This window comes from Oncorhynchus tshawytscha, linkage group LG09, assembly GCF_018296145.1.
Source record: "Oncorhynchus tshawytscha isolate Ot180627B linkage group LG09, Otsh_v2.0, whole genome shotgun sequence".
In the NCBI taxonomy this organism is placed as follows: domain Eukaryota; kingdom Metazoa; phylum Chordata; class Actinopteri; order Salmoniformes; family Salmonidae; genus Oncorhynchus; species Oncorhynchus tshawytscha.
In genome coordinates this window covers 83,064,414-83,089,585 of record NC_056437.1, presented here as the reverse complement: position 1 = coordinate 83,089,585, position 25,172 = coordinate 83,064,414, and the positions used below count along the sequence as shown (strand labels likewise).

Here is a 25,172-nt window from a genome sequence, read left to right as displayed (position 1 = left end):
TGCGTACCGGACCATCTGTGCGGCTTCGCATGGAGACACGCTTATTCCTCCTTGAAGAGACAAAACAAACAGTCACTCTGTTCACTCTGCTCCACTGTGGTCAGACTGATAAAACTTATGTGTCAGGTTGTCCAGAGAGTCCTATTCTTCTGTAAAGCTCTTTGTAACGTTTTTCACTTCACTAGCTTGTTGCAGACCCTTACAGTGACCAGACGTCAGTGCATTAGCCTCTTGCCATTGCTGGTGATCCCTAGGTGAACAGTAGCGTTGGCGTTAGACGATGATGTCATCATATAACCATTTTGCCTAATGAGAACGAGATGATAATAGGTTGATTTGATTTAAACTGAGACTGGGTTCAGCAGTGGGTGAGCCCCCCCGAGCCACACATTGGCAGGAACAATGGACAGCACCGTGGTCCAATTAAGTTTGTTTCAAAGGTGAATGTTTCAAGGGATTCCTGCTGGATATAGGGACCCAAAACAACGGTGCCTTTGGATTTCCTTCAGACAACAAGCAGATACCCATTTACACAAATAATTGTTTTTGTGGTGACAACCACACACACACATTTGTAGCAAACACACAAACATGTGAACAAACATGTGCACACACACACCACAAGCACACAAACACACACCACACACCACAAACAGACACACAAACACACACATATTTTCTTATATTCCCAAACCTGTTTGGATGCAATCAGAAGCCCACTTAACCTCCCAGCAGTGATCCCTGGCAGCTGGTGAGACAGGGGATGTTGGGACCTGTCTGTTTACTCTGCGATGTCTCACACCACCCGCTCGTTTCCTCCAAACACTTCAGTTGATTCCTTTTGTTGCGGCTGCAGCTCTGCGCCTCCATCGGCTGTCTGCGCGTCTCATTGCCCCTCGTCCTCCTACTCTTCCCTGTGTCTGAGGGCTGAGGGCACACTCCATTAGTCTGAAGATCTGAGGGAGGTTAAGGGTGATGTGTCATTAGTGCTCTCTGCATCTCATCATGGTTCACCCTCCCTAGGTGCCACTGTCGGTGAGCTATGGAATGAGCCCCTCCCCTCTCTGACTGTCTGTTTTCTCCTTCGCTCTATATTAGAGGTTTCTAACATCCTCGAACTGCTGCAACATCAATGTGGTCCCTTGAAAAAAGTCAAATATGTCAACGTTGTGCGCCTCCAAGAGACATTGTGTGCCCCTAAGAGACGCTGGGGACCCCCAACAGTCAATGTTTCATTTGAACCCTGTTCAAGTCTCCAACACACTGTTAATGACGTCACTATGTTTTCCACATATTCCAACGACGCTCCCATAATCTAGTTAGTGTGAAACTGGAGGACATTTTCCTAATCACGTTCCTGGTGATCCTGTTGATAATTTAGAGGAATGGATTATACCAGCGTCAGCTTCCTCCACTTGATGTGCACAGCTAGTGCTGTCCATTTAGTTCCCCTGGATTCTCTCTCTCTCTCTCTCTCTCTGTCTCTCTCTCTCTCTGTCTCTCTCTCTGTAGATCAGTACAGTGATTGTGTATACAGGTAAAGCTACTTTGTCAGGGTCATTTCAGCCGCTCCACATGTAGTGGGCCCCATGCTGGTGTACACTTCGTTACCATGGCTTAGCAAAAGGATGTGTGTATTGCATTGAGGTTTAGGTCAAATCGTTTCGCCCAGGGTAGGGAACGGGGGGTCGAAATAAAGAGACAGAGCAATGCCTGAAGAGGAAGTATTGCTTTAAGCCCCAAAGACATTGGTAATGGGGCAAAGTCTACAGGATTGAGTATGTAGGCTGGTTATCTGCCGTGGACGAGCCCGCCATTAGCCAGGCAGCAAATAATCCAGCATTGTGTTTCACTCCTGCCTTTGTTTGTTTGTGATTAATTTGTGTCAGATTTGTTTTGGTCAGCCCCAGCTGTCCGTCCATCTGTCGTAGCCATGCATAATGCGCAGGCCTGTGGAGCCGCCCAGTCCCTCCAGTTCTCCCTCCAACCCCACTCCTGACGTCAGCTCCTGGGCACACATCAAGGAGGTCTTTTTACACCATTCTGTTTCTCTCTGTCACTCTCCCTCCTCCACCTTCTTCTGGTATGTTTCTTCCTGCTACATCTCCTTTAGGAAATCATGCTAATGAGATGTTTGCCATATAAGATGAAGCCTCTTGCTCTATTGCTCCAGGAGCATGACGTTAACGTTGGGCTTTTATGAAACGAGAATAGATGTCTTTAAAACAATGTTATTACTGTTTGTAACCTGATGGGTGGAATTGGTGCATCGACTATCTTGATTGAAAATGGCCACATTAGCTGAGTTCCTAATTCATCCCCATGTATTATTGAATCATTATGACATGCCATTGGTCACTCATCTCTTCCATTCACATCCAATCCATGTACAGGAGCTCTGTAGTCGTTATTCAATAAGAACATGAATCAGGTGAAGACTTGTGAATATCCGCAAAAACTCTCAGCCAATAACATTTCTCCACCGATTAATAACCCTGGATGAGCGACAAATGGCCACCTTTATATTAATCAACTCACACCTGTCTGTCTCAATCAATAACAAGCTGCAATGGTAACAAACGAACCCAAATCAAATCAAATCAAATCAAATTTTATATGTCACATACACATGGTTAGCAGATGTTAATGCGAGTGTAGCGAAATGCTTGTGCTTCTAGTTCCGACAATGCAGTAATAACCAACAAGTAATCTAACTAACAATTCCAAGACTACTGTCTTATACACAGTGTAAGGGGATAAAGAATATGTACATAAGGATATATGAATGAGTGATGGTACAGAGCAGCATAGGCAAGATACAGTAGATGGTATCGAGTACAGTATATACATATGAGATGAGTATGTAAACAAAGTGGCATAGTTAAAGTGGCTAGTGATACATGTATTACATAAGGATACAGTCGATGATATAGAGTACAGTATATACGTATGCATATGAGATGAATAATGTAGGGTAAGTAACATTATGTAAGGTAGCATTGTTTAAAGTGGCTAGTGATATATTTACATAATTTCCCATCAATTCCCATTATTAAAGTGGCTGGAGTTGAGTCAGTGTCAGTGTGTTGACAGCAGCCACTCAATGTTAGTGGTGGCTGTTTAACAGTCTGATGGCCTTGAGATAGAAGCTGTTTTTCAGTCTCTCGGTCCCAGCTTTGATGCACCTGTACTGACCTCGCCTTCTGGATGATAGCGGGGTGAACAGGCAGTGGCTCGGGTGGTTGATGTCCTTGATGATCTTTATGGCCTTCCTGTAACATCGGGTGGTGTAGGTGTCCTGGAGGGCAGGTAGTTTGCCCCCGGTGATGCGTTGTGCAGACCTCACTACCCTCTGGAGAGCCTTGCGGTTGAGGGCGGAGCAGTTGCCGTACCAGGCGGTGATACAGCCCGCCAGGATGCTCTCGATTGTGCATCTGTAGAAGTTTGTGAGTGCTTTTGGTGACAAGCCGAATTTCTTCAGCCTCCCGAGGTTGAAGAGGCGCTGCTGCGCCTTCTTCACGATGCTGTCTGTGTGAGTGGACCAATTCAGTTTGTCTGTGATGTGTATGCCGAGGAACTTAAAACTTGCTACCCTCTCCACTACTGTTCCATCGATGTGGATAGGGGGGTGTTCCCTCTGCTGTTTCCTGAAGTCCACAATCATCTCCTTAGTTTTGTTGACGTTGAGTGTGAGGTTATTTTCCTGACACCACACTCTGAGGGCCCTCACCTCCTCCCTGTAGGCCGTCTCGTCATTATTGGTAATCAAGCCTACCACTGTTGTGTCATCCGCAAACTTGATGATTGAGTTGGAGGCGTGCGTGGCCACGCAGTCGTGGGTGAACAGGGAGTACAGGAGAGGGCTCAGAACGCACCCTTGTGGGGCCCCAGTGTTGAGGATCAGCGGGGAGGAGATGTTGTTGCCTACCCTCACCACCTGGGGGCGGCCCGTCAGGAAGTCCAGTACCCAGTTGCACAGGGTGGGGTCGAGACCGGGGTCGAATATTCATATACAGAAAACCAATAGCTGTGAGCAGATTAATTACATTTCACAACAATATTTTTGTTGTCTGCATTCTTGATTTAAGCATAGCTGTTCCTTTCAGATCTAGGAAATAATTGACACTTAACACTAGAATTCCTGGCCTGGAGGGAACCCCTTCAAGCCAAACTTAGTCATTTTGACTCCAACATTCTAACGGTACAATATATATCAAATTGTAGACCTTACAATGAAATTCTTACTTACAAGCCCTTAACCAAGAATGCAGTTTTAAGAAAAATAAGTGTTAAAACTTCTTTGGGATTGGTGTCCCGTCCACGGGACGGTTGAGCTAACGTTGGCTAATGTGATTAGCATGAGGTTGTAAGTAACAACAACATTTCCCAGACAGAAAGCTTAAATTCCTGTTAATCTAACTGCTCTGTCCAATTTACAGTAGCTATTACAGTGAAAGAATACCATGCTATTGTTTGAGGAAAGTGCACAATTTTGAATTAATAAACAAATTAAGCACATTTGGGAAGTCTTGATACAAATCTTTGAACAAAAATGCCATGGTTCATTGGATCAGTCTAAAACTGTGCACATACACTGTTGCCATCTAGTGACCATAATCTAAATTGCACCTGGGCTGGAATATTACATTATGGCCTTTCTCTTGCATTTCAAAGATGATGGTTAAAGTTTTTTTACAAAAGAACGGTTGGTTTTTTATTTTACCAGATCTATTGTGTTATATTCTCCTACATTCCTTTCACATTTCCAAAAACGTCAAAGTGTTTCCTTTGAAATGGTACCAAAAATATGCATATCCTTGCTTCAGGACAAGGTCAGGCAGTTAGATTTTAGGCGAAAATTTTAAAAAGGGGCGGATCCTTAAGTGATTTTAAGTAAAAAATAGATAAGTAAAAAATAAAAATAACAAATAATTAAAGAGCAGCAGTAAAATAACAGTAGCGAGGCTATATACAGGGGTGCCGGTACAGAGTCAATGTGCGGGGGCACAGGTTAGTTGAGGTAATTGAGGTAATGTGGTAGATGTAGGTAGAGTTAAAGTGACTATGCATAGATAATTAACAGAGAGTAGCAGCAGCATAAAATGCAAATAGTCTGTGGAGCCATTTGATTAGCTGTTCAGGAGTCTTATGGCTTGGGGGTAGAAGCTAGTAAAAAGCCTTTTAGACCTAGACTTGGTGCTCCGGTACAATCTATGACTAGGGTGGCTGGCCTCTGTAGTGCCTTGCGGTCAGCGGCTGAGCAGTTGCCGTACCAGGCAGTGATGCAACCAGTCATGATGCTCTCGATGGTGCAGCTGTAGAACTTTTTGAGCTTATTGAACTTTTTGAGGATCTGAGGACCCATGCCAAATCTGTTCAGTCTCCTGAGGGGGAATTTGTCGTGCCCTCTTCACAACTGTCTTGGTGTGTTTGGACCATAATAGTTTGTTGGTGATGTGGACATCAAGGAACTTGAAGCTCTCAACCTGCTCCACTACAGATGAGAATGGGGGCGTGCTTGGTCCTCCTTTTCCTGTAGTCCACAATCATCTCCGTTGTCATATTGAGGGAGATATGATCATACATTTCATATATGCTATCGGGGAAAAAATATTTGGGTTGTATAAATGAAGGCCTTGGATAAATGAAAAAAGTATTATTTCAAAGAAAAAAGTATAGAATTTTCATTAGTTTATGTTACTGTATGTCACGCCCAGACCTGAGATATCTCTGTTTTCTTTATATTTTGTTTACGTCAGGGTGTGACTAGGGTGGATACGCTAGTTTTGTATTGTCTAGGGGTTTTGTATTGTCTAGGGTTTTTGTATGTCTAGGGTTTAGTAGGTCTAGGTATTTGTATGTTTATGGTGGCCTGATATGGTTCCCAATCAGAGGCAGCTGTTTATCGCTGTCTCTGATTGGGGATCATATTTAGGTAGCCATTTCCCCTTTGGTGTTTGTGGGTTCTTATTCTATGTTTAATTGCCTGTCTGCACTATCAGTATTAGCTTCACGTTTAGTTTGTTTTGTTGTTTTGTTAGTTTGTTCAGTGTTCATTTTTTAAATAAAAGACGAATGTACGTATAACACGCTGCACCTTGGTCCGATCCGTATAAAGTACATGACACTGTAGGATATCTGTTGCCTCATGCTCAAGTGTGGAGCTCCTGGAACAGTGGTTATTCTTGGAAAAAGTGATATTTTGAAATAGAGCTCATGTCTCCAAACGCTTAACTTTTTACCTGCATGTGACTCTTAAATGTCAAGTACGGAGTGGGGGATGACTTCAAAAATGATAAGATATTTCAATTTTAAATTCATATTGAGTCAAAATGACTCACTTCCAAGCAAACTGGGAACATTTCCAGAACATTAGCTAAGATTGCCTTTAAATTCCAGTTATGTTTGATAACATTCAAAAATAATTGAATGAATGTTTTTATTTATTTATACAATTTTATGTTTTAAATTAAATATAAAATGTTGTGAACAACCACCACAGGACATTCCCCAAAAGTTCTCATTAGATTTCCAGGTAATGTAATAACACAATGTACCAGTAATGTTTTCCCAGCAAACCAAAATTGGTTTGTTGAAATTTCCCAGAATATTTGTTAGGTTGCGGTTAATTAAGCTAAACAGGTAAATGTAATTAACTAGAAAGTCAGGGAACCAGGAAGGAATGTTTATAAAGCTCTTAAAGACCTAGTAATCCTTTACATCAGTAGCAGTCAATATTTAATCGTCACCTTATTTAGTCTCATCTGAAAGTTGTAAATTCTTGGTGATCTTTACGAACCCTGGCTAACAAGTTGAATCAGCAATACAAAATTTGGTTTAATTATTTATTTACTAAATACCTAAATACTCACCCAGATTTACTTCTACACAGAATGGATCATTACAAATTATGTCATAAAGGAAAACGTCCCTAGCGGGCGGAACAGATATGACGGCTAGTTACACAAAGAAAGGGGGTTGGGTTTTGAATGAAAGAGCGGGAAGACTGAGGAACAAAAAGACTTTGTGTCTCTATCGGGCCGTAGGCAGCTACGCTATCGTAAATCCAGAATCTTATGCATTCTAAATAACCGCCAATTTGGAAAAGGAAAATGCCACAAATATTTACTCTGAGCTGCACTTCGATCGGTTGGCCGTAGATGGAAGGCCGGGTTGTCCTTTGAAGAATGTCTGTTGGTAGAACGGTTACTTGGTAGTACCGTTGTCGTGTGGTAGAACAGATACTCTGTCCGTCCTCTCCTAGCCCACGTCTAAAGTTGCTGCACTTTACGCAATGGCTAGTAGGTATCACTTCTTTAGTAAATAAGAGTTCAAAGTTCGAACCAAGTTGCCATACTTTAAGCTCATGCTATATTCTGGCTGGTATAGTCGAAATTCATCCTTCCGGCGTGTAGGTCGTCACCTTCACATTGAAATTCGATGCTAATTTCGTAAGGTTCTTGCTGAGGTTGGCTTAGTTCTGTAGGTGGTCTTTGTCCTTTCAACGTGGGCACCGCAAGTCCTCACGTCCTCGGAACAGGAAATTACATTTTTGTAACATGGCTTATATAGTGGTGAAAGAAGGGCGTGTTTCATAGTTTACAATCCCATGTCTGTTCACTTGGGCGGGGCCTATGAGTGAGCAGAGTGGTGTAACAAACCGTTCTCTCATTAAGAAGCTAAAATTACATTTAATCTTTTCACAAATAGTTTCATATTTAAACATTTAAATTGCACAACAATTCCATGTGAATCTGATAACTAGAATGTGTCGACTTTCCAAGATACAGTTTGTCGTCCTGTCATCAGTAATCATGTCTCAGACGCCAGCTGAACTGACATCATATTCATTAAGTCCCAACACATATTTTCAACTGGTTGGATCACCGAAATATGGTTCTGTTTCCCACCTTTGATGTCCCCAGAATCTCTGTGTTAAAAAAGGGCTTTTCCAGAGTCAACTCTACAGAGTAGAGAGAGAAAAATGGGGGGGGGGATTTATGGGGGTCATAACCCCCATCAGGCCAACGTCATGACAGTATAAAATATTCACCTGATGTTGCTTGAATATTCCCAGAAAACATTTTGGCTGTTCTTTAAAGGTTCCAATGTATGTTTCATTAGGTTGTGGGAACAGTCTGGTGGTAACATTGTGGGGATATGACAAGAGAGAGGTTCCCAAAACACTAAAACTGTCCAGTTGTGCCACATTCAGATAATGTTTGTATCAGAGTGCACAAAACATTCCTTTGATGTTGCAACAATGTCGACAGAACAGCCTTTGAGTTCTTTAAAGGTTTCCATAACATTTAATTCAGTTGTTGGAACAGTGTGGATACATTACAAGAAACAGGTTCCCAAAACACAAAATATGCTCAGTTGTGATGACATTCATACAATGTTTAAGTTAGGTTTCACAGGACATTCACTTAACGTTGCAAGAAAATATTTGTGATATATTCATGAAGGTTGCACAGAACATTTCCACAATGTTGCACAATGGTCCACGATTTTCAAATAAGTCAGTTTTTATGATCACACAAAATATATACTGTACCAGTCAAAAGTTGACACACCAACTCATTCAAGGGTTTATCTTTATTTCTACATTGTAGAATAATAGTGAAGACATCAAAACTATGAAATAGCACACATGGAATCATGTAGTAACCAAAAGAGTGTTAAATCCAAATATATTTTATATTTGAGATTCTTCAAAGTAGCCACCCTTTTCCTTGAAGACAGCTTTGCACACTCTTGGCATTCTCCTATCCAGCTTCATGAGGTAGTCACCTGGAAAGCATTTACATTAACAGGTGTGCCTTGTTAAAAGTTCATTTGTGGAAATTCTTTCCTTCTTAATGAATTTGAGCCAATCAGTTGTGTTGTGACAAAGTAGGGGTGGTATTCAAAAGATAGCCCTATTTGGTAAAATACCAAGTCCATATTATGGCAAGAACAGCTCAAAGAAGCAAAGAGACATGACCATCCATCCAAGACATGAAGGTCAATCAATCCGGAACATTTCAAGAATTTTGAAAGTTTCTTCAAGTGCAGTCGCAAAAACCATCAAGCGCTATGATGAAACTAGCTCTCATGAGGACCACCACAGGAAAGGAAGGCCCAGAGTTACAGAGTTCAAGTAACAGAGACATCTTTACATCAACTGTTCAGAGGAGACTGTGTGAATCAGGTCTTCATGGTTGAATTGCTGCAAAGAAACCACTACTAAAGGACACCAATAATAAGAAGAGACTTGCTTGGGCCAAGAAACACGAGCAATGGACATTAGACCAGTTGAAATCTGTCCTTTGGTCTGATGAGTCCAAATTTGAGACTGCATTTATCAAGGCACAAGGCAAGACCCAAATGCAGACACAGGAGCCAGATGGTTGGAGTCTTACAATATGTATTAATCCAAAGGGGTAGGCAAGAGAATGGTCGTGGCCAGGCAAAAAAGGTCAAAACTAGATCAGAATCCAGGAAGTATAGAGTGGCAGACAGGCTCGTGGTCAAGGCAGGCAGAATGGTCAGGCAGGCGGGTACAGTCCAGAAACAGGCAAGGGTCAAAACCGGAAGGACTATAAAAAGGAGAATGCAAAAAGCAGGAGAACGGGAACAGCGCTGGTTGACTTGGAAACATACAAGACGAACTGGCACAGAGAGACAGGAAACACAGGGATAAAAACACTGGGGAAAATAAGGGACACCTGGAGGGTGTGGAGACAATCACAAGGACAGGTGAAACAGATCAGGGCGTGATACTATTGTAGGCCCACTACAAGGTAATACATGGCATTTTAATTGAATCATAGGACATTTGAAGTGTTTAGCATACAAAGACAACCATATTTTTTGTTGACAAAATGCACATTATTTCATTTGAACAACATTTAATCATACAAATACAACCATATTTTACAAGTACTATGAAGAGGATGGGAACATTTTTGATAACTCAGAAATTATGTTCTGTGTCCTGATTGAAAATATTAGACTGAAAACCCCCACAATACTACAGCTATCTCCTGGTGGCACATGGTTAATGATTTGGCTGCAAGATTGAGGTTCAATCCCACATTTTCTTTAAACCATGTTTCTTTAAAAAACAATGTTGAAATTGAGGCTCAGATATAATCTACTAAAAGATATTGTCTTTATTTCGTACAAATTTATAAATCCAACAGGAATGCAGAATTTAGACTAACGTAAAAAATGTAACGTTGTGTAAAAATTGACTGTTCAACGTTTCAAAAACACATCCTATATAATTCCTATTTTGAGACACTTCCCATGGTCCCCCTGCCTTATTTTTCCCTGGTGTTGCAGAGGATAACAGACCTGGCTTGAGAACCGAACATTGCAGATTCAGAACCCACATATGCAGATTGTCAACATATGAAATGTCCTATGATCAAATTAAAATTGTACTTGTCACTGAATACAACAGGTGTAGACTTTACTGTGAAATGCTTACTTACCGTCTATGACTTGGGTGGCTGGAGTCTTTGACAACTTTACAATTCTAGTGTATTATATTGTCCTCTGTCTCCCCAGTATTGTAGGACATACTGAGCCCTACACCAAACTATGCTGTAAGGGTTTCTGCATAGACATCCTGAAGAAGCTGTCCCGCACCACCAAATTCTCATACGACCTCTACCTGGTCACCAACGGGAAGCACGGCAAGCTGGTCAGAGGCAGTTGGAATGGCATGATCGGAGAGGTAAGGAGATGATGGTTATTCTAACAGGCATTATAATTAGTCACCTGCCTAAAAGTTAGCATATTAAATACATTAAATGTGACCAATTTAGCCCCATTTCATATAGCTGATGACAGAGCATTTTCTGCCTCCTCTGAGCTCAGAGACACCATTCAAATTGGGCGTGTTTCAATTCTTGACATTGGTGATTTAGGTTTATGTTTATCAGACCTCACGATAAAACCCAGATGTAGACAGTTCGAAATAACAAAAGTTTATTACAAAAACAGGGGGCAGGCAAATGATGGGTCAAGGGCAGGCAGAGGTCAGTAATCTAGAGCAGAGTCCGAAAGGTACAGAACGGCAGGCAGGCTCAGGGTCAGGGTCAGGGTCAGGCTCAGGGTAGGCAGAATGGTCAAAACCGGGAAAACAAGAAAACAGGGACAAGAGAGAAAACAGAAGTACGAGAAAACGCTGATAGGCTTGACCAGACAAGACAAACTGGCAACAGACAAACACAGAACACAGGTATAAATACACATAATTGGGCAAATGGGCGACACCTGGAGGGGGTGGAGACAAGCACAAAGACAGGTGAAACAGATCAGGGTGTGACAATGTTGGCACTGAGTTCAGATAAATATTAAAAAGAAAAAGTAATGAATAACGATGAATTAATTGCCCTTAATAAAAACAAATAGGTATTATGGTCCAAATCCAAATAAAGGGAAACTAGAGTGTAGGGTTGCAACATTTCAATAAATTCCCTGGTTTTCCCGAAATCCCATTGGTGGGCAAAAGCAGGAGATCTGGAATCCAACCATACTTTCTGGAAAACCAGGGAAGTTTTCCAGAAGGAAGTTGTTGGAAGTTCATTCTCCTTGCTGACCGTGTTCAGGAAGAGTTTGAGGTTACAACATTAGTTTTCATGGAAGCTATTGTTCTCACTGGGGCATTGGCCACAGTAGCACCGGTAACAGCTGACACAATGCCAGGCAGAGTGCCTGGACTGTAAACCCACTGGCGAGTCCATCAGCATGTTAAACATTACAGTTGTGTAGGGGAAAACGTCAGTAGAGGTTATTAAGAGGAGATATCATACTGCGGGGAAGGGAAGGAGGATCTGCCAGGGGTAGAACAATAGGACTGACTCTGACTAGAGTAGCAACAACCTTTATATAGGGTTATCAGCTTCACAAACACTGGCATGACGCAGTTTCTCTGGATCTCCGCAAGGTCTATGCAGCTGCATGCCTATCTAATCAATGATAGGCTTTCTGTGGTGCCAGGGTTTAGCTTTGCATTAGCTAATGGATAAATGTTTATTGGTAGGCCTATTTGGTCATAATTTTTTCATGTTAAGCTTAACATTTCACAAAGCTACACACGGAGTTGCAATGCTGTAATATTTATACTGCTGGCTCGTGGCAATAATGTATTTACAGTAATTACAGTTGGAAATTCAACCATTGCAGATTGTAAAATAAATATTAGATGCAACAGCATACTAATCAGCTAGCAATAGATTTATTTTTAAATATACACCTGTCTTGTATAGGCTACCTTAACCTGCATGACATGAGACGTCCTCGCGCTCTCTCCCAGATTGGATAGAAGGTTGTGCATAAAACCAGACTAATAATGCCAAACAATACAGTCTGTCCACCCTGAAAACACTAGCTTACTAGGGATTGTTTCATTATGCAGTGTACTATCTATAGCTATATACCGTCTTTAGCTGCTATTTTTAAACTTTAAAAAAATGTCACATCAAATAGCCTAACAATAGGAAAAAAAGTTGTCGGCTTGAGGATAAATTCAGTCACTCTTTATTGTTGAACTCAGCGGGTTTTGTCTGGCTAATAGCCTACACAAAATCAATTAAATGTACCTTAATTCTGTCCTGAACCTGGTGTTCTGAAGTCATCCTTTTTTGTCTGTAAATGTTTTCACCACAGCCTGTAGGTCCAGGTTGGGGGCATGACTGTTTTTCTGTACTGAGTATTGCCAACCCAGACAGTCTTTCCTGAGACTGTTAAAGTTAAAGATGTTACAGAACTGGCACAACTCCCTTCTCCCCAGCTTCCTTGATGTTGCTATGGCAATCAAGCTGTTTTTACCATCTCTGTAACTGTTGCTTCTGCAGAGAGATTGTTTTATGAACTAAAGCTCATGCTGAACGACCTAACAAGCATTAGGCTCTCAGTCTGATATGTGCTTTTGAACGCCTGAGTAAGTGCCACTCGTTGCAATGGCGCCATCGTAGCCTTGACCCCAACACTTGTTCACTGAAATCCCCTTTTACCTTTAGCCGTTTATTTATTTTTTTCACTTTTTCAGTCACATTCCTGAAAAATGTAAAAGGTTTATGAATTACTTTTTGGAAGGTTTACTGTCAAAATAATGACATCAATGACAGGCGCATGGACCCCCAGAGCTCGTGGGGCCCCCATGGCTCGTGGGCCCCCTGCCTTGCAGGGGGTGTCTGGTATGCCAGTGTTTACAATGCCCAATTGCTGCTGGTAACACTTTGTCAGCCAGGGCCAGGGACTTACGTAACAGGTATTAGGTCTATGCTATATGCAACAATATCTAATGGATTAGGATTTAGGAATTAGGATTGATATTGCATGATGGATGACATTGCATGAATCGGTGGGTAGATACCACGGGCTGTTATCTGCATCTGTCTGGATGGGTTGTGTAGTATATCAGGGATAATACTGTACACACTGTATATCACCTACAGGGATTTAAGTCTTGCATATCAATGTTGATAGATAAAATGAATCAAACAGGTCAACAGGGGCATCACTAATCCCACCTACTACAGTGTTCGATTTATTACAGATCATGGAACATATAGACTCTAGACTTTCTATGTCATAAAAATGTCCTCTTCCGTTCTCCCTAGGTGGTATACAAGCGGGCGGACATGGCCATTGGCTCGCTGACCATAAACGAAGAGCGCTCAGAAATTATCGACTTCTCCGTGCCGTTTGTGGAGACGGGGATCAGTGTGATGGTCGCCAGGAGCAATGGGACCGTCTCACCCTCTGCCTTTCTTGGTGAGCATGTTTAACCTGCTCATGTAAACAAACAAAACGTTTCTCTACAGAGATAACAAATGACTTGGCTTAAAAAAGCTTGTTTTACCATCTGAAAACAGAGATGGCAAATATTACTTTCTCTGGACAGAGTTTAGAACTCACAACTGAATATATCGTACAACAAGCTGCCTCACGCTACAGAAACAGGAGAAAGGCTTCTTCTAGTATGAGTGGGTCGACTCGCAAAAGACTCGTTCAAGGCTACGCTACTTACTTTAATACTTCATAAAGAGCATCCCTTCCAGAAGCTGCTGACAGTGTGCTACTATGGTAATACAATACCACGTTGTCCTTGCCATTATCTAGCAAGCAGCTGTCAGAGCACATGGTTTCAACATTTGCCAGAAAGATGTTCTGATTCTTCTATAGGTGTTCTGATTCCTCTCTCCCTCCTCCTCTATAGAGCCCTACAGTCCGGCGGTGTGGGTGATGATGTTTGTGATGTGCTTAACGGTGGTAGCTGTCACAGTGTTTATCTTTGAGTACTGCAGCCCTGTGGGGTACAACCGGAGTCTGGTGAGCGCCAAGGGTGAGTGTCAGCTCCGACCACCTTTCCCTCTACCTCTACCCTCCCGTATCAGCAAAGGTAGAAAGTCACGGAAAAGTAGGTTGAAAGAACTCTATATTATATCACAGAAAATATTAAATGACATTGAAATGGAATGCAAACGCATGTTAAATACACCCTCTCTGAATCCCTTCTGTCTTTACCACAACCACCATCCTGCCTTCTCCAGATCCCGGAGGCCCCACCTTCACTATTGGGAAGTCTGTGTGGCTGCTGTGGGGCATCGTCTTCAACAACTCTGTTCCAATTGAGAACCCCAAGGGCACCACCAGCAAGGTCATGGTCCTGGTATGGGCCTTCTTCGCTGTCATCTTCCTGGCCTCCTACACTGCCAACCTGGCAGCCTTCATGATCCAGGAGCAATACACTGACACAGTCTCTGGACTGAGTGACAAAAAGGTAGGAGGATTCATCAGTCATTGGTAATTCTGTCTGTGTTCAGTCTTTGAAAGGGGGAAAGAATTATGGACATATTGTAGTGTTTGATGTTAGGCTTAGGCAAAATATAGAGTGGCCTATTTCTGATGAGCAAACAGTGCCTGGCTGCGAACGGTTTGAGAGAATACAAATAACCACGGCAGAGCCTCAATGTCATGACTGTGACTTTTTCCACTCATACTAAAAACATAATAGGATTCCCAGCGTCTGTGGTGAAATTAAATTAGATCCCTGAAGTCTTTAGGTATGATGTCTGTGAAAATCCCCTGGATTGTATTACACCAATGGATTTGCCAAGCTGCCAGTGATTATATATTCTAGTAGTAACTTATGCATATTTGTGTGGCCTGTGGAGGTGCTCTACACCAGTATTGACAAGGAAGTCCATGTTAAAACTTCAGTGCTAGAAATGATTTGTGGACTCTCTGCTTTAAGGCACTGAGGGATTAGAGAGGCATTTGAGGGGAAAGACCAAGCTGTCCACTGCTCATTAGAATTCCGGGAACTCATTTAAAATTCTTCCCACATAATCCATTAGCTCTACTTTGTGAAAAAAGAAGAGACCCCATAAAGTGTCTTTTGATAGTGAGTCTACAGATCAACCAGGGCAGAATCCACAGAAGCTCAGAGAGAATAGACAGACTGGACACTGCAGGTGGAACATTTAAATTGAGCTGAATGATCTCTAAAAAGGGACGTTCTCTGAAAGAATTTCAAACAAGAGGCTTGTACGGAATACAAACTGGTTAAAGGACAGTAACTGGTGTTTATGTAGTGACAGAGGATTGTTTCTCCTCCTGGGACTGTTCACTTCAGAGGCATGGAGTCATGCATGGACAAGACCTTGCCATTTCCTCAGAGTGACATCATGTACAGACAGGCGCCTCCCTCTTTAGACCCTGTCTGTGCTAGTCTCTCCTTTCTGTACAAGCTGTCAGATGTTAACAGATTTTTGTAAGAATCCTATACACTTAACTTTGGCCAGCTAGACTCAAGCTCTATGGGTCAACCATCATCCATGCTTTTAGTCAGGGTTTTCACTGCTTCCCAACAGGCATTTACAACACAGAGCACTGAATGACATCCTGTGCCTGGGGGCACTATCACACTGCTACAGCATTCCCTCATTCACATAGCAGCAACCTTGGTCTGTTGGGTGAGATGAGGAACACAGGCTGAGTATCCTAATGCAGCCAGTGTACAGGATACAGGACAAATGGGAACGAGGACAACACTCTGTCATCTCTCCAGCTCCCCCACCAGAGAGCAGTGAGACGTGGGATGCATAAGACTGGCACCAAAGGTCTCATTAATTCATGTGAAATGGCTCAGAGTATATTTCTCTCATTCTGACAAGCCAAGGTTACTAGGAATTATTGCTCATGGAAGTATTTGCATTAATGAACAAGTACAATTTATTTTCAGTATATTGCACAGTCAGGGTATTTAAATGAACATGGTCCACTCTGCGTCAAAGGGGCATGGCAAAATAAGGAGAAATTAGGAGTTTTTATTACAGTCAAGGGGGAAGAAGTAATTTTCTAATTCTCTGGAAAGTATGGCCTGGACTTAATTTCTGTTCATTGTGCCCTCTAATCGTCGAATTGAGAGAGGAATTATAGAGAGGGTAACCTTAGCTGACCACTTAATTGAGTGAACAGCACTTGAGGGTATAGGCAGATATCAAAGAGACAGTGGTCTAGTGTAGTCAAGGACAAGGTGATCAGTGTCATTGTGTTAGTTTCTTTGAGGTTTATATTCATGCCTCTGGGTTTGCCTGGCATATCATACACTCTTAGAAATAAAGTGCTATCTAGAACCTAAAAGGGTTGAGACATCAGATCTTAGGAGAGGGTGGAAGAAAAACATATTAAATGTTATTACTTAATATTCAAGTATGTCAATGTATTTAAAAAAAAATTTTTTTAATGGATTTAATGAATAGTGCATGTATTCTTCCTAGACATGTCGGGTATCCTGTTCCAAATGTTTCTTGTTCATGCATTTATAATTCAAACTTCTACATTACCCAAACAGTTCCAGAAGCCACAGGAGCAGTATCCACCGTTTCGTTTTGGTACGGTCCCAAATGGAAGCACAGAGAGGAACATCCGGAGCAACTACCCTGAGATGCATGCCCACATGGTCAAATACAACCAGAAGGGTGTGGAGGACGCCCTCAACAGCCTCAAATCAGGGTAACACTCTGTAAATAATCATTATACACAGTCAGTGACAGAAAACAGACATCAGCGTAACACATTCTAAAATGCCTAAGCAAATATTTTATGTTTGATGAAATTATAATTCATTACATAAATTATTAAATGGTAATTAAATAGTAATTCAAAATACAAATGTCTATCATTGCATTTTCCCACAAGATAAATCCCTATTGTTATTATCTATAGGAAACTGGATGCCTTCATCTATGACGCTGCTGTGCTGAACTACATGGCAGGTAAAGACGAGGGCTGTAAGCTGGTGACCATCGGCAGTGGGAAGGTCTTTGCCACCACTGGCTACGGCATCGCCTTGCAGAAGGAGTCCCGATGGAAACGTCCTATAGACCTGGCCCTGCTCCAGTTCCTAGCGGATGGTAAATTACAATTAACCTTGTGTGGAGTGGGATGGGTGGCTAATTGTAAATCTTAGCTGTACTTATCCTTTTAGGTCCCAAATACTCCCAAATTTGCTAAACTGGTAAACTGCACATTAATGGTAAAAAAGCGTAACTCACAAAAGTAAGCTAGTATAGACCCGAAGAGCCTCGAGATTAGAAAAAACTAAACTTTAATGAAAATACTGGCGTACATTGCACCATGGACAACTCAGAGGCACTGTAACATAGAGTTTTGACTGTGATCCAGGGAACAACAAGTGTAAAATGCTGAGTCAGGGTTTGTCGAGGGGAGTGATGAGGGTGTGAGATTGGCATTGACACACAATGACAACAACCGGCGCAAGAGTGTTTTAATGAACACCTTCATGCCTCTCTGTGTTCTGTTCTTCGCGCTCGCTGCAGGTGACACACAGAAGCTGCAGACGGTGTGGCTCACAGGGATCTGTCGTAACGAGAAGAAGGAGGTGATGAGCAGTAAGCTGGACATAGATAACATGGCGGGCGTCTTCTACATGCTGCTGGTGGCCATGGGGCTCAGTCTCCTGGTGTTCAGCTGGGAACATCTGCTCTACTGGAAGCTGAGACACTCTGTACGCAAGTCTGAACGCCTCGACTTCCTGCTCGCCATCAGCAGGGTAGGTGTGGCTGACCCTTTTTCCGAGGGACAGGGGTGGAAAGGGTACATAGGCCTAATCTATAGAGATGTACACACTGAGGCATGTCTTGGATTGCGAAGGCCTTGGGTTCTGCAGAGAATGTGGTCCAATCACCATGGGAAAGTTGATCTGTTAATCTAAGGCACAAAACCGTTTTTTATAGCAATGAATTCCATAAAGAAATGACATAAAATGTAAGCAACAATTCAATGAAAGCAGCAACAACGGCATAATTTTGCAGTCTAAGAAACCATAAAATGTGTTGTTTCTCTTTTCACAAACACAGCAGAAAAAAATGTTCGACTTCCTGACCATAAAGTTCTGTCTTTCTTAGATTTTTGCCTCGCAGTAATACTTGGGAAATATTTGTAAGGTACTAAGTCAAAGATGTACATGATCAGGATATTTCAAGGGCACTAAAATAAAAATGATGCAAAAATAAAATGAGTAAAAAGCCATAAAATGACTTTATGGAGACCGTGCAATACTGTTACGGTCCTGATCCATCTGAAATGGAATTTAAATAGGCCCATTAACAATCCATCTCAGTGTTGACCGTGGTGAGGTGAGATTAAGCATTCTAGACTGAGACCCAATTTGAAAGTAAAATAAAGCCGGCCGAATAAAAATTGGAAAACTAATTCAGCAAGTGCATGGTCAGCTGCTGCTTTTTCATTTACTGTCTTGCGCAATTTTTAGTGTGTTTAACATCAACCTGAATGCATACAAGCTTTCAAAACAACACAAATTGTCTATAAACTATTTTGGACAATCCTGAATCTAATTTGGCTTTCACACTTCTCTGTGTAATTGTCTTCACTTCATTGGTCAGACAGGTTAATAGAAATTGTATTTGCTCAAAGTGAATGTTATCAACACAAGCAATAATGTTTTCTAAAGTCATGATTAGAAACAATGGCCAAAGATAATTAACACCTGTGGGATTTAATCTTGTCAAACTTTGTGTAGGGTGAGAAATGTAGATCTGTTCCAAAACCTGACAAGGCTTTTTGATGGATGCTAATCTCCTCCTCCTTCGCTATCTCTGCAGGGAATCTACAGCTGCTTCAACGGTGTGGAGGACTCTGACCGCAACGGAAACCTGCAGAACCCTGACGTCACCACCAACTACACCCAGGCCAACATGCTGAAGATGCTGCAGACAGCCAAGGACATCGTGACCTCGACCAGAGTGGAGAACTCCCTGGACAATGCCACCAAGACCATAGAGAACTGGAGCCGGCGAGGAGCCGACAATGTACGGGTTGGCCTGCCGCCTCGGGTGGCAACCACTATAGACATGGGCCACAGCCGCCTGCCCTACATCTCCAGCATCACGGACAACCGCTCGCCCTACCCCCAGAGGGCGCTCGCTTCCACATTCCCCATCCACTACTCGGACAGCACCACCCAGCCCCTGCTGGACAAATCCAGGGTGGTGACGCGGCCTACCCCGCTCCGCTACACCCTTCCGGCCCGTGGCAGCCACCACTTCTATGAGAGGACCCTACCCATCTCCAGCCTTAGCAGCCCCCACATCGCCATGAGGGACCCTGCTCCCCCTAGCACCTCCAGTCACAACCCACACCCCCACCACAGCAGCAGGCTGTATGTTGAGACCCAGCCCCGGCACCCCACCTCCCCGTTTGTCCCTTACAGAGAGTTCCAGGTGCCTGACATCTATGTGGAACACCACAAGGGGCCCCTGGGACGGAAGTTCAGCTACCCCCCTGACCACATGGGCAGGAAGAAGAGGTCCCACAGCTACGTGTTTTCCGAGGCCCAAGACACCAGGGGGAGGAACGACTATGATGAGCCAACCTCCTGTCTGGCTGAGCTGAGGGCCAACCACCTCCTGAACAACCACGCCTCTTCTGCATCAACCATGGCCTGCATGGGGGGCCACTACCCCAGCGGCAGCGCCAGCTGCAACTCCTGCATGAAGCCCTACCTGGAGCCTGAAATGGAGGATGTGCCCTTGCTGGGGAAGGACAAGGTCAACCGCCGGGCCTCTTTTCTCAAGGCCACCTGGAGCAGTGACAGGATCCGCCAGCTGGGCGAGAAGCCCTCCACCTCCACTATGCCTGACCTGTTCCCCCGCGTAGTGGTGGCCAACCCCAAGCCCCACAAGTTGTATGGCAGCCAGGGGAACAACCTGTGCTACCCCCTGGCCGCTGAGCCTGCCTACCTAGACCCGGCTCATATGCGTTCCTACCCCTACAAGCAGCATAAGCTCAAGTGCTCCCAGTCCACCCGGCTACCATCCTACAGGGAGGCTATCCTGCAGAACGCAGCCGCCTTGCGGCGCTCTTCCTCCACTGTGGTGCACAGACACTACTCCACCTACCTGAACTCCTACACAGACCTGCCTGTATACGTGGGGCCACTGCCCCAGGGGCCCGGGCAGTTCTACGACAAGGACATGTGCCACTTGTTCCCCTGTGCAAGCCACTGCCCTAACAACAATGCCCTGGTGCCCCGTATGGGGGACCGGCAGGTGGTGTACCAGAACAATATGTTTGGGGGCTACGAGGGCGCGGTGGGACGGTCGCGGGAGGAGCCCCCCCTGCCCGGGTCTGGGAGCAGGGATCGGAGGGAGGTCCTGGTGGCCAGAAGAGTCAACAGTCCCTATGTGCCAAAGACCTGGGGCAGGGTATCCAGTCTGGAGTCTGAGGTCTGAGCTCCAAGCCCCTCCATACCTTCAGGCTGATGGACTATCCCTCCCACTGGGGAGGGGAAAGCCTACCTGGGGCCTCCCCCTCAGCCTTTGGTTTAGGCAAAAACGATGGAATTAGCTACCAATAATATCCTTGGCTGATGGAAGGAAGTAGAGGACATTGAAAGGCTGTTACTGCTGGGACATTGTCAAGTAAACATTAAGCGATAAGAAAAGACAATGTTGAATAGTATTTAATACCTTCAAATTTAACCTGTTGATTGTTATTTAAAACATTTTTAAATGCTGTCTTGCTGTGAGAGAGAGAGAGAGAGAGAGAGAGAGACCTGGATGACAATACACTGTAGCCGCTCACTCAGTTTAGACACATTTAACTTTTCTCTTCAATCATTTTGGTATCCTTCCATTTAAATTTATACACATATCAAAAGAGAATAATAATTTTGTTATCAAACCACAGAAATGTCTTCCACGACATTTGTAAGTCCAGGAGATCTAGGGAAAGCTGTCTGTTTAAGGCTTTTTGGCTCCGGTGGTCACTGATGTAATTTGACTTGGATTTTAAAAAGGAACATTTTTAATTATCATCTGTATTTCCATTGTTACTCTACTCTTTAATAAATGACAAGGCCACTTCAAGGCCCTTTTGGAATTGTCTATATTTTCCTTTTCTGAGTCAAACTCCACATATGATCTGTAATGCCAGCAGAATGGAATAGCAGGTCAGGTCCCAGGACTCTAGATGTTTGTGTCTGCTTCAGTTCATTAAGTGGGCCACCTCTGTTGACTCATCCAGAAAGGTCATTGGATATCAGATCCACTAGACAGCGCTATGTTCAGTTCACATGCCAACAATAGGGCAGACAAGTCAACTACAGCTCCTTAAAAGACAAGAACACATTTGTATTTTACTAACACCCCACATAATCTGTTCAGAAACTGTGATATGTCATCAATTTATCAAATCACTGTATGAGTATTCTGCTGAACATCGTAAATACATTTTAAAAAGATGAAGTGGAATAGAAACATGTTCAGTTAGGTAACAAATCCAAACAGAGGCTTTGAATTGTCTATATGACCAGGATGGCCATGCTATTGTCTGAGCAGTGATACCTGTGACAGTAAATCTTCCCTCAGGGCTCATCAAGGGATTCCAATAATATTAGCCTATCAGTGATTCTGCCAAGACGCGCACACACACACACACACACACACACGCACACACACACACACACACACACACACACACACACATTCACACACACACACTTTCACACTGGCTTCAAAGGGTGGTGTTCATCAACACCTCACTTTACTCACTTACCAATGACTAGGGGGAGCTTTGGCACACCACATCCATCATTGTCCACACTGGGCCTTACCTGAAAACAGACTAAGGCAGGGATGGGCAACTGGCCCCCGGATCAACTTCCAAAAAATATACTGAGTGTACAAAACATTAAGAACACCTTCCTAATATTGAGTTTCCCTCAGAACAGCCTGAATTTGTCGGGTTATGGACTCTACAAGATGTTGAAAGAGTTCCACAGGGATGCTGGCCCATGTTGACTCTAATGCTTCCCACAGTTGTGTCAAGTTGGCTGGATGTCCTTTGGGTGGTGGACTATTCTTGATACACACGGGAAACTGTTGAGTGTGAAAAACCAAGAAGCCTTGCAGTTCTTGACACACCCAAACCGGTGCGCCTGGCACCTACTATAATACCCTGTTCAAAGGCACTTCAATCCTTTGTCTTGCCCATTCATTTACACATTTTGAAGTGGATTTAACAAGTGACATCAATAAGGGATCATAGCTTTCACCTGGATTCACCTGGTCAGTCTACACCATCGAAAGAGCAGGTGTTGTTAATGTTTTGCACACTCAGTGTATATAACATTTTTGCCCTCAACATTGAGTTGAGACCCCGACTGAGTCCCCACCCATATAAACTCAGTAAAAAAAGAAACGTCCCTTTTTCATTCAAAGATAATTCGTAAAAATCCAAATAACTTCACAGATCTTCATTGTAAAGGGTTTAAACACTTTTTCCCATGCTTGTTCAATGAACCATAAAGAATTAATGAACCTGTGGAACGGTCATTTAAGACACTAACAGCTTACAGACGGTAGGCAATTGGGAGTGGCAGGTAGCCTAGCGGTTATAGTGTTGGACTTGTAACCGAAAGGTTGCAAGATCGAATCCCCAAGCTGACAAGGTACAAATCTGTCGTTCTACCCCCTGAACAAGGCAGTTAACCCACTGTTTCTAGGCCATCATTGTTCTTAACTGACTTGCCTAGTTAAATAAAGGTTAAAAACAAGTTAGGTTCACAGTTATGAAAATTTAGGACACTAAAGAGGCCTTTCTACAGATTCTGAAAATCACCAAAAGAAAGATGCCCAGGGTCCCTGCTCATCTGCGTGAATGTGCCTTAGGCATGCTGCAAGGAGGCATGAGGACTGCAGATGTGGCCAGGGCAATAAATTGCAATGTCTGTACTATGAGACTCCTAAGCGCGACAGGATAGACAGCTGATCGTCCTCGCAGTGGCACACCACGTGTAACAACACCTGAACAGGATCAGTACATCCGAACAGCACACCTGTGGGACAGGTACAGGATGGCAACAACAACTGCCTGAGTTACACCAAGAAACGCACAATCCCTCCATCAGTGCTCAGACTGTCTGCAATAGGCTGAGAAGCTAGACTGAGGGCTTGTAGGCCTGTTGTAAGGCAGGTCCTCACCAGACATCACCGGCAACGTCGCCTATGGGCACAAACCCACCGTCACTGGACCAGATAGGACTGGCAAAAAGTGCTCTTCACTGACGAGTTATGGTTTTCTCTCACCAGGGGTGATGGTCAGATTCGCGTTTATCATTGAAGGAATGAGCGTTACACCGAGGCCTTGGAGAATTTGGAGGTGGACGGTCCATCATGGTCTGGGGCGGTGTTTCACAGCAGCATCGGACTGAGCTTGTTGTCATTGCAGGCAATCTCAACACTGTGCGTTACTTGGAAGACATCCTCCTCCCTCATGTGGTACCCTTCCTGCAGGCTCATCCTGACATGACCCTCCAGCATGACAATACCATCAGCCGTACTGCTCGTTCTGTGCGTGATTTCCTGCAAGACAGGAATGTCAGTGTTCTGCCATGGTCAGTGAAGAGTTCGGATCTCAATCCCATTGAGCACATCTGGGACCTGTTGGATCGGACGGTGAGTGCTAGGGCCATTCCCCCCAGAAATGTCCAGGAACTTGCAGGTGCCTTGGTGGAAGAGTGGGGTAACATCTCACAGCAATAACTGGCAAATCTGGTGCAGTCCATGAGGAGGAGATGCACTGCAGTATTTAATGCAGCTGGTGGCCACACCAGATACTGACTGTTTCTTTTAATTTTGACGCCCCCCTTTGTTCAGGGACACATTTCTGTTAGTCACATGTCTGTGGAACTTGTTCAGTTTATGTCTCAGTTGTTGAATTTTGTTATGTTCATACAAATATTTACACGTTAAGTTTGCTGAAAATAAACGCAGTTGACAGTGAGAGGACGTTTCTTTTTTTGATGAGTTTATATAGTACCAATCAAAAGGGTTTTCCTTTATTTTTACTATTTTCTACATTGTAGAATAATAGTGAAGACATCAAAACTATGAAATAACACATATGGAATCATGTATTAACCAAAAAAGTGTTAAACAAATAACATCTATTTTATATTTTAGATTCTTCAAAGTACCCTTTGCCTTGATGACAGCTTTGCACACTCTGGAAAGATGATCATTTCTCTGCTAGTTCAACTAAGTCATAGGTGTTTTTATAATATGTGAGAGTGAATGCCACTTATCTAGTAAAAAACATTATTCAACAATAGGTATTATGTATTCTAGATAGTGTATGAAAGATTGCACTGTATACAGTACAATACAAAGAGGTAAAATCAAGATGTGCTATTGAGGTAATATTTCTGAAGGTCTTCAGTTGAACATCTTATGCGCTTATGCTCCAGCTCTTGGGATCCCTTCACTGATATCACTGAGCGATGAGTGCTTTTCAGCTAGGCCAAATATCATTGAAACGTGATTTCTAATTCAACAAAGAGAGATTAATGCCTTCAGCACTTAATAAGTGTGAGAAACGCATCACGGCTGAATAAAACCCTTTCAAGTTACCCAAAATGAACCTTTTCAGAGCAATATAGGCACTCTTTCAGCATGCTCGCTGCTCAGAACAATCTTTTTCATTTCACACAGTAATTAATGACTAATTCTGTTATCTGTGTGCTTTGTAATGTGACAAATGTGCTCCCTTTCGCCCTCCTTCTTGAAATGTTGGAATTCACGAGGGGTAGGCCTACAAAGTCGGTCAATGCCCCCCAATTCATT

General features: G+C 43.3%; 1 protein-coding gene across 2 annotated transcripts in view; it reads left to right on the top strand.

The window, feature by feature from the left end:
* The window catches only part of LOC112237880 (glutamate receptor ionotropic, NMDA 2C-like), a 91,776-nt gene extending 70,085 nt beyond the window's left edge, over window positions 1-21,691 (top strand). Inside the window, exons 6-13 of one of the 2 annotated variants that reach the window (XM_042327692.1) lie at window positions 10,558-10,726; window positions 13,620-13,773; window positions 14,219-14,419; window positions 14,553-14,782; window positions 16,859-17,019; window positions 17,233-17,420; window positions 17,847-18,079; window positions 19,152-21,691. In XM_042327692.1, coding sequence (XP_042183626.1) covers window positions 10,558-10,726; window positions 13,620-13,773; window positions 14,219-14,419; window positions 14,553-14,782; window positions 16,859-17,019; window positions 17,233-17,420; window positions 17,847-18,079; window positions 19,152-20,780 — 2,965 coding nt within the window. In that variant the 3' untranslated portion in view covers window positions 20,781-21,691. The remainder of the gene's footprint in view (window positions 1-10,557; window positions 10,727-13,619; window positions 13,774-14,218; window positions 14,420-14,552; window positions 14,783-16,858; window positions 17,020-17,232; window positions 17,421-17,846; window positions 18,080-19,151) is intronic. The other variant, XM_042327693.1, reaches the window with a different exon arrangement.
* Window positions 21,692-25,172: the final 3,481 nt, after the last annotated feature.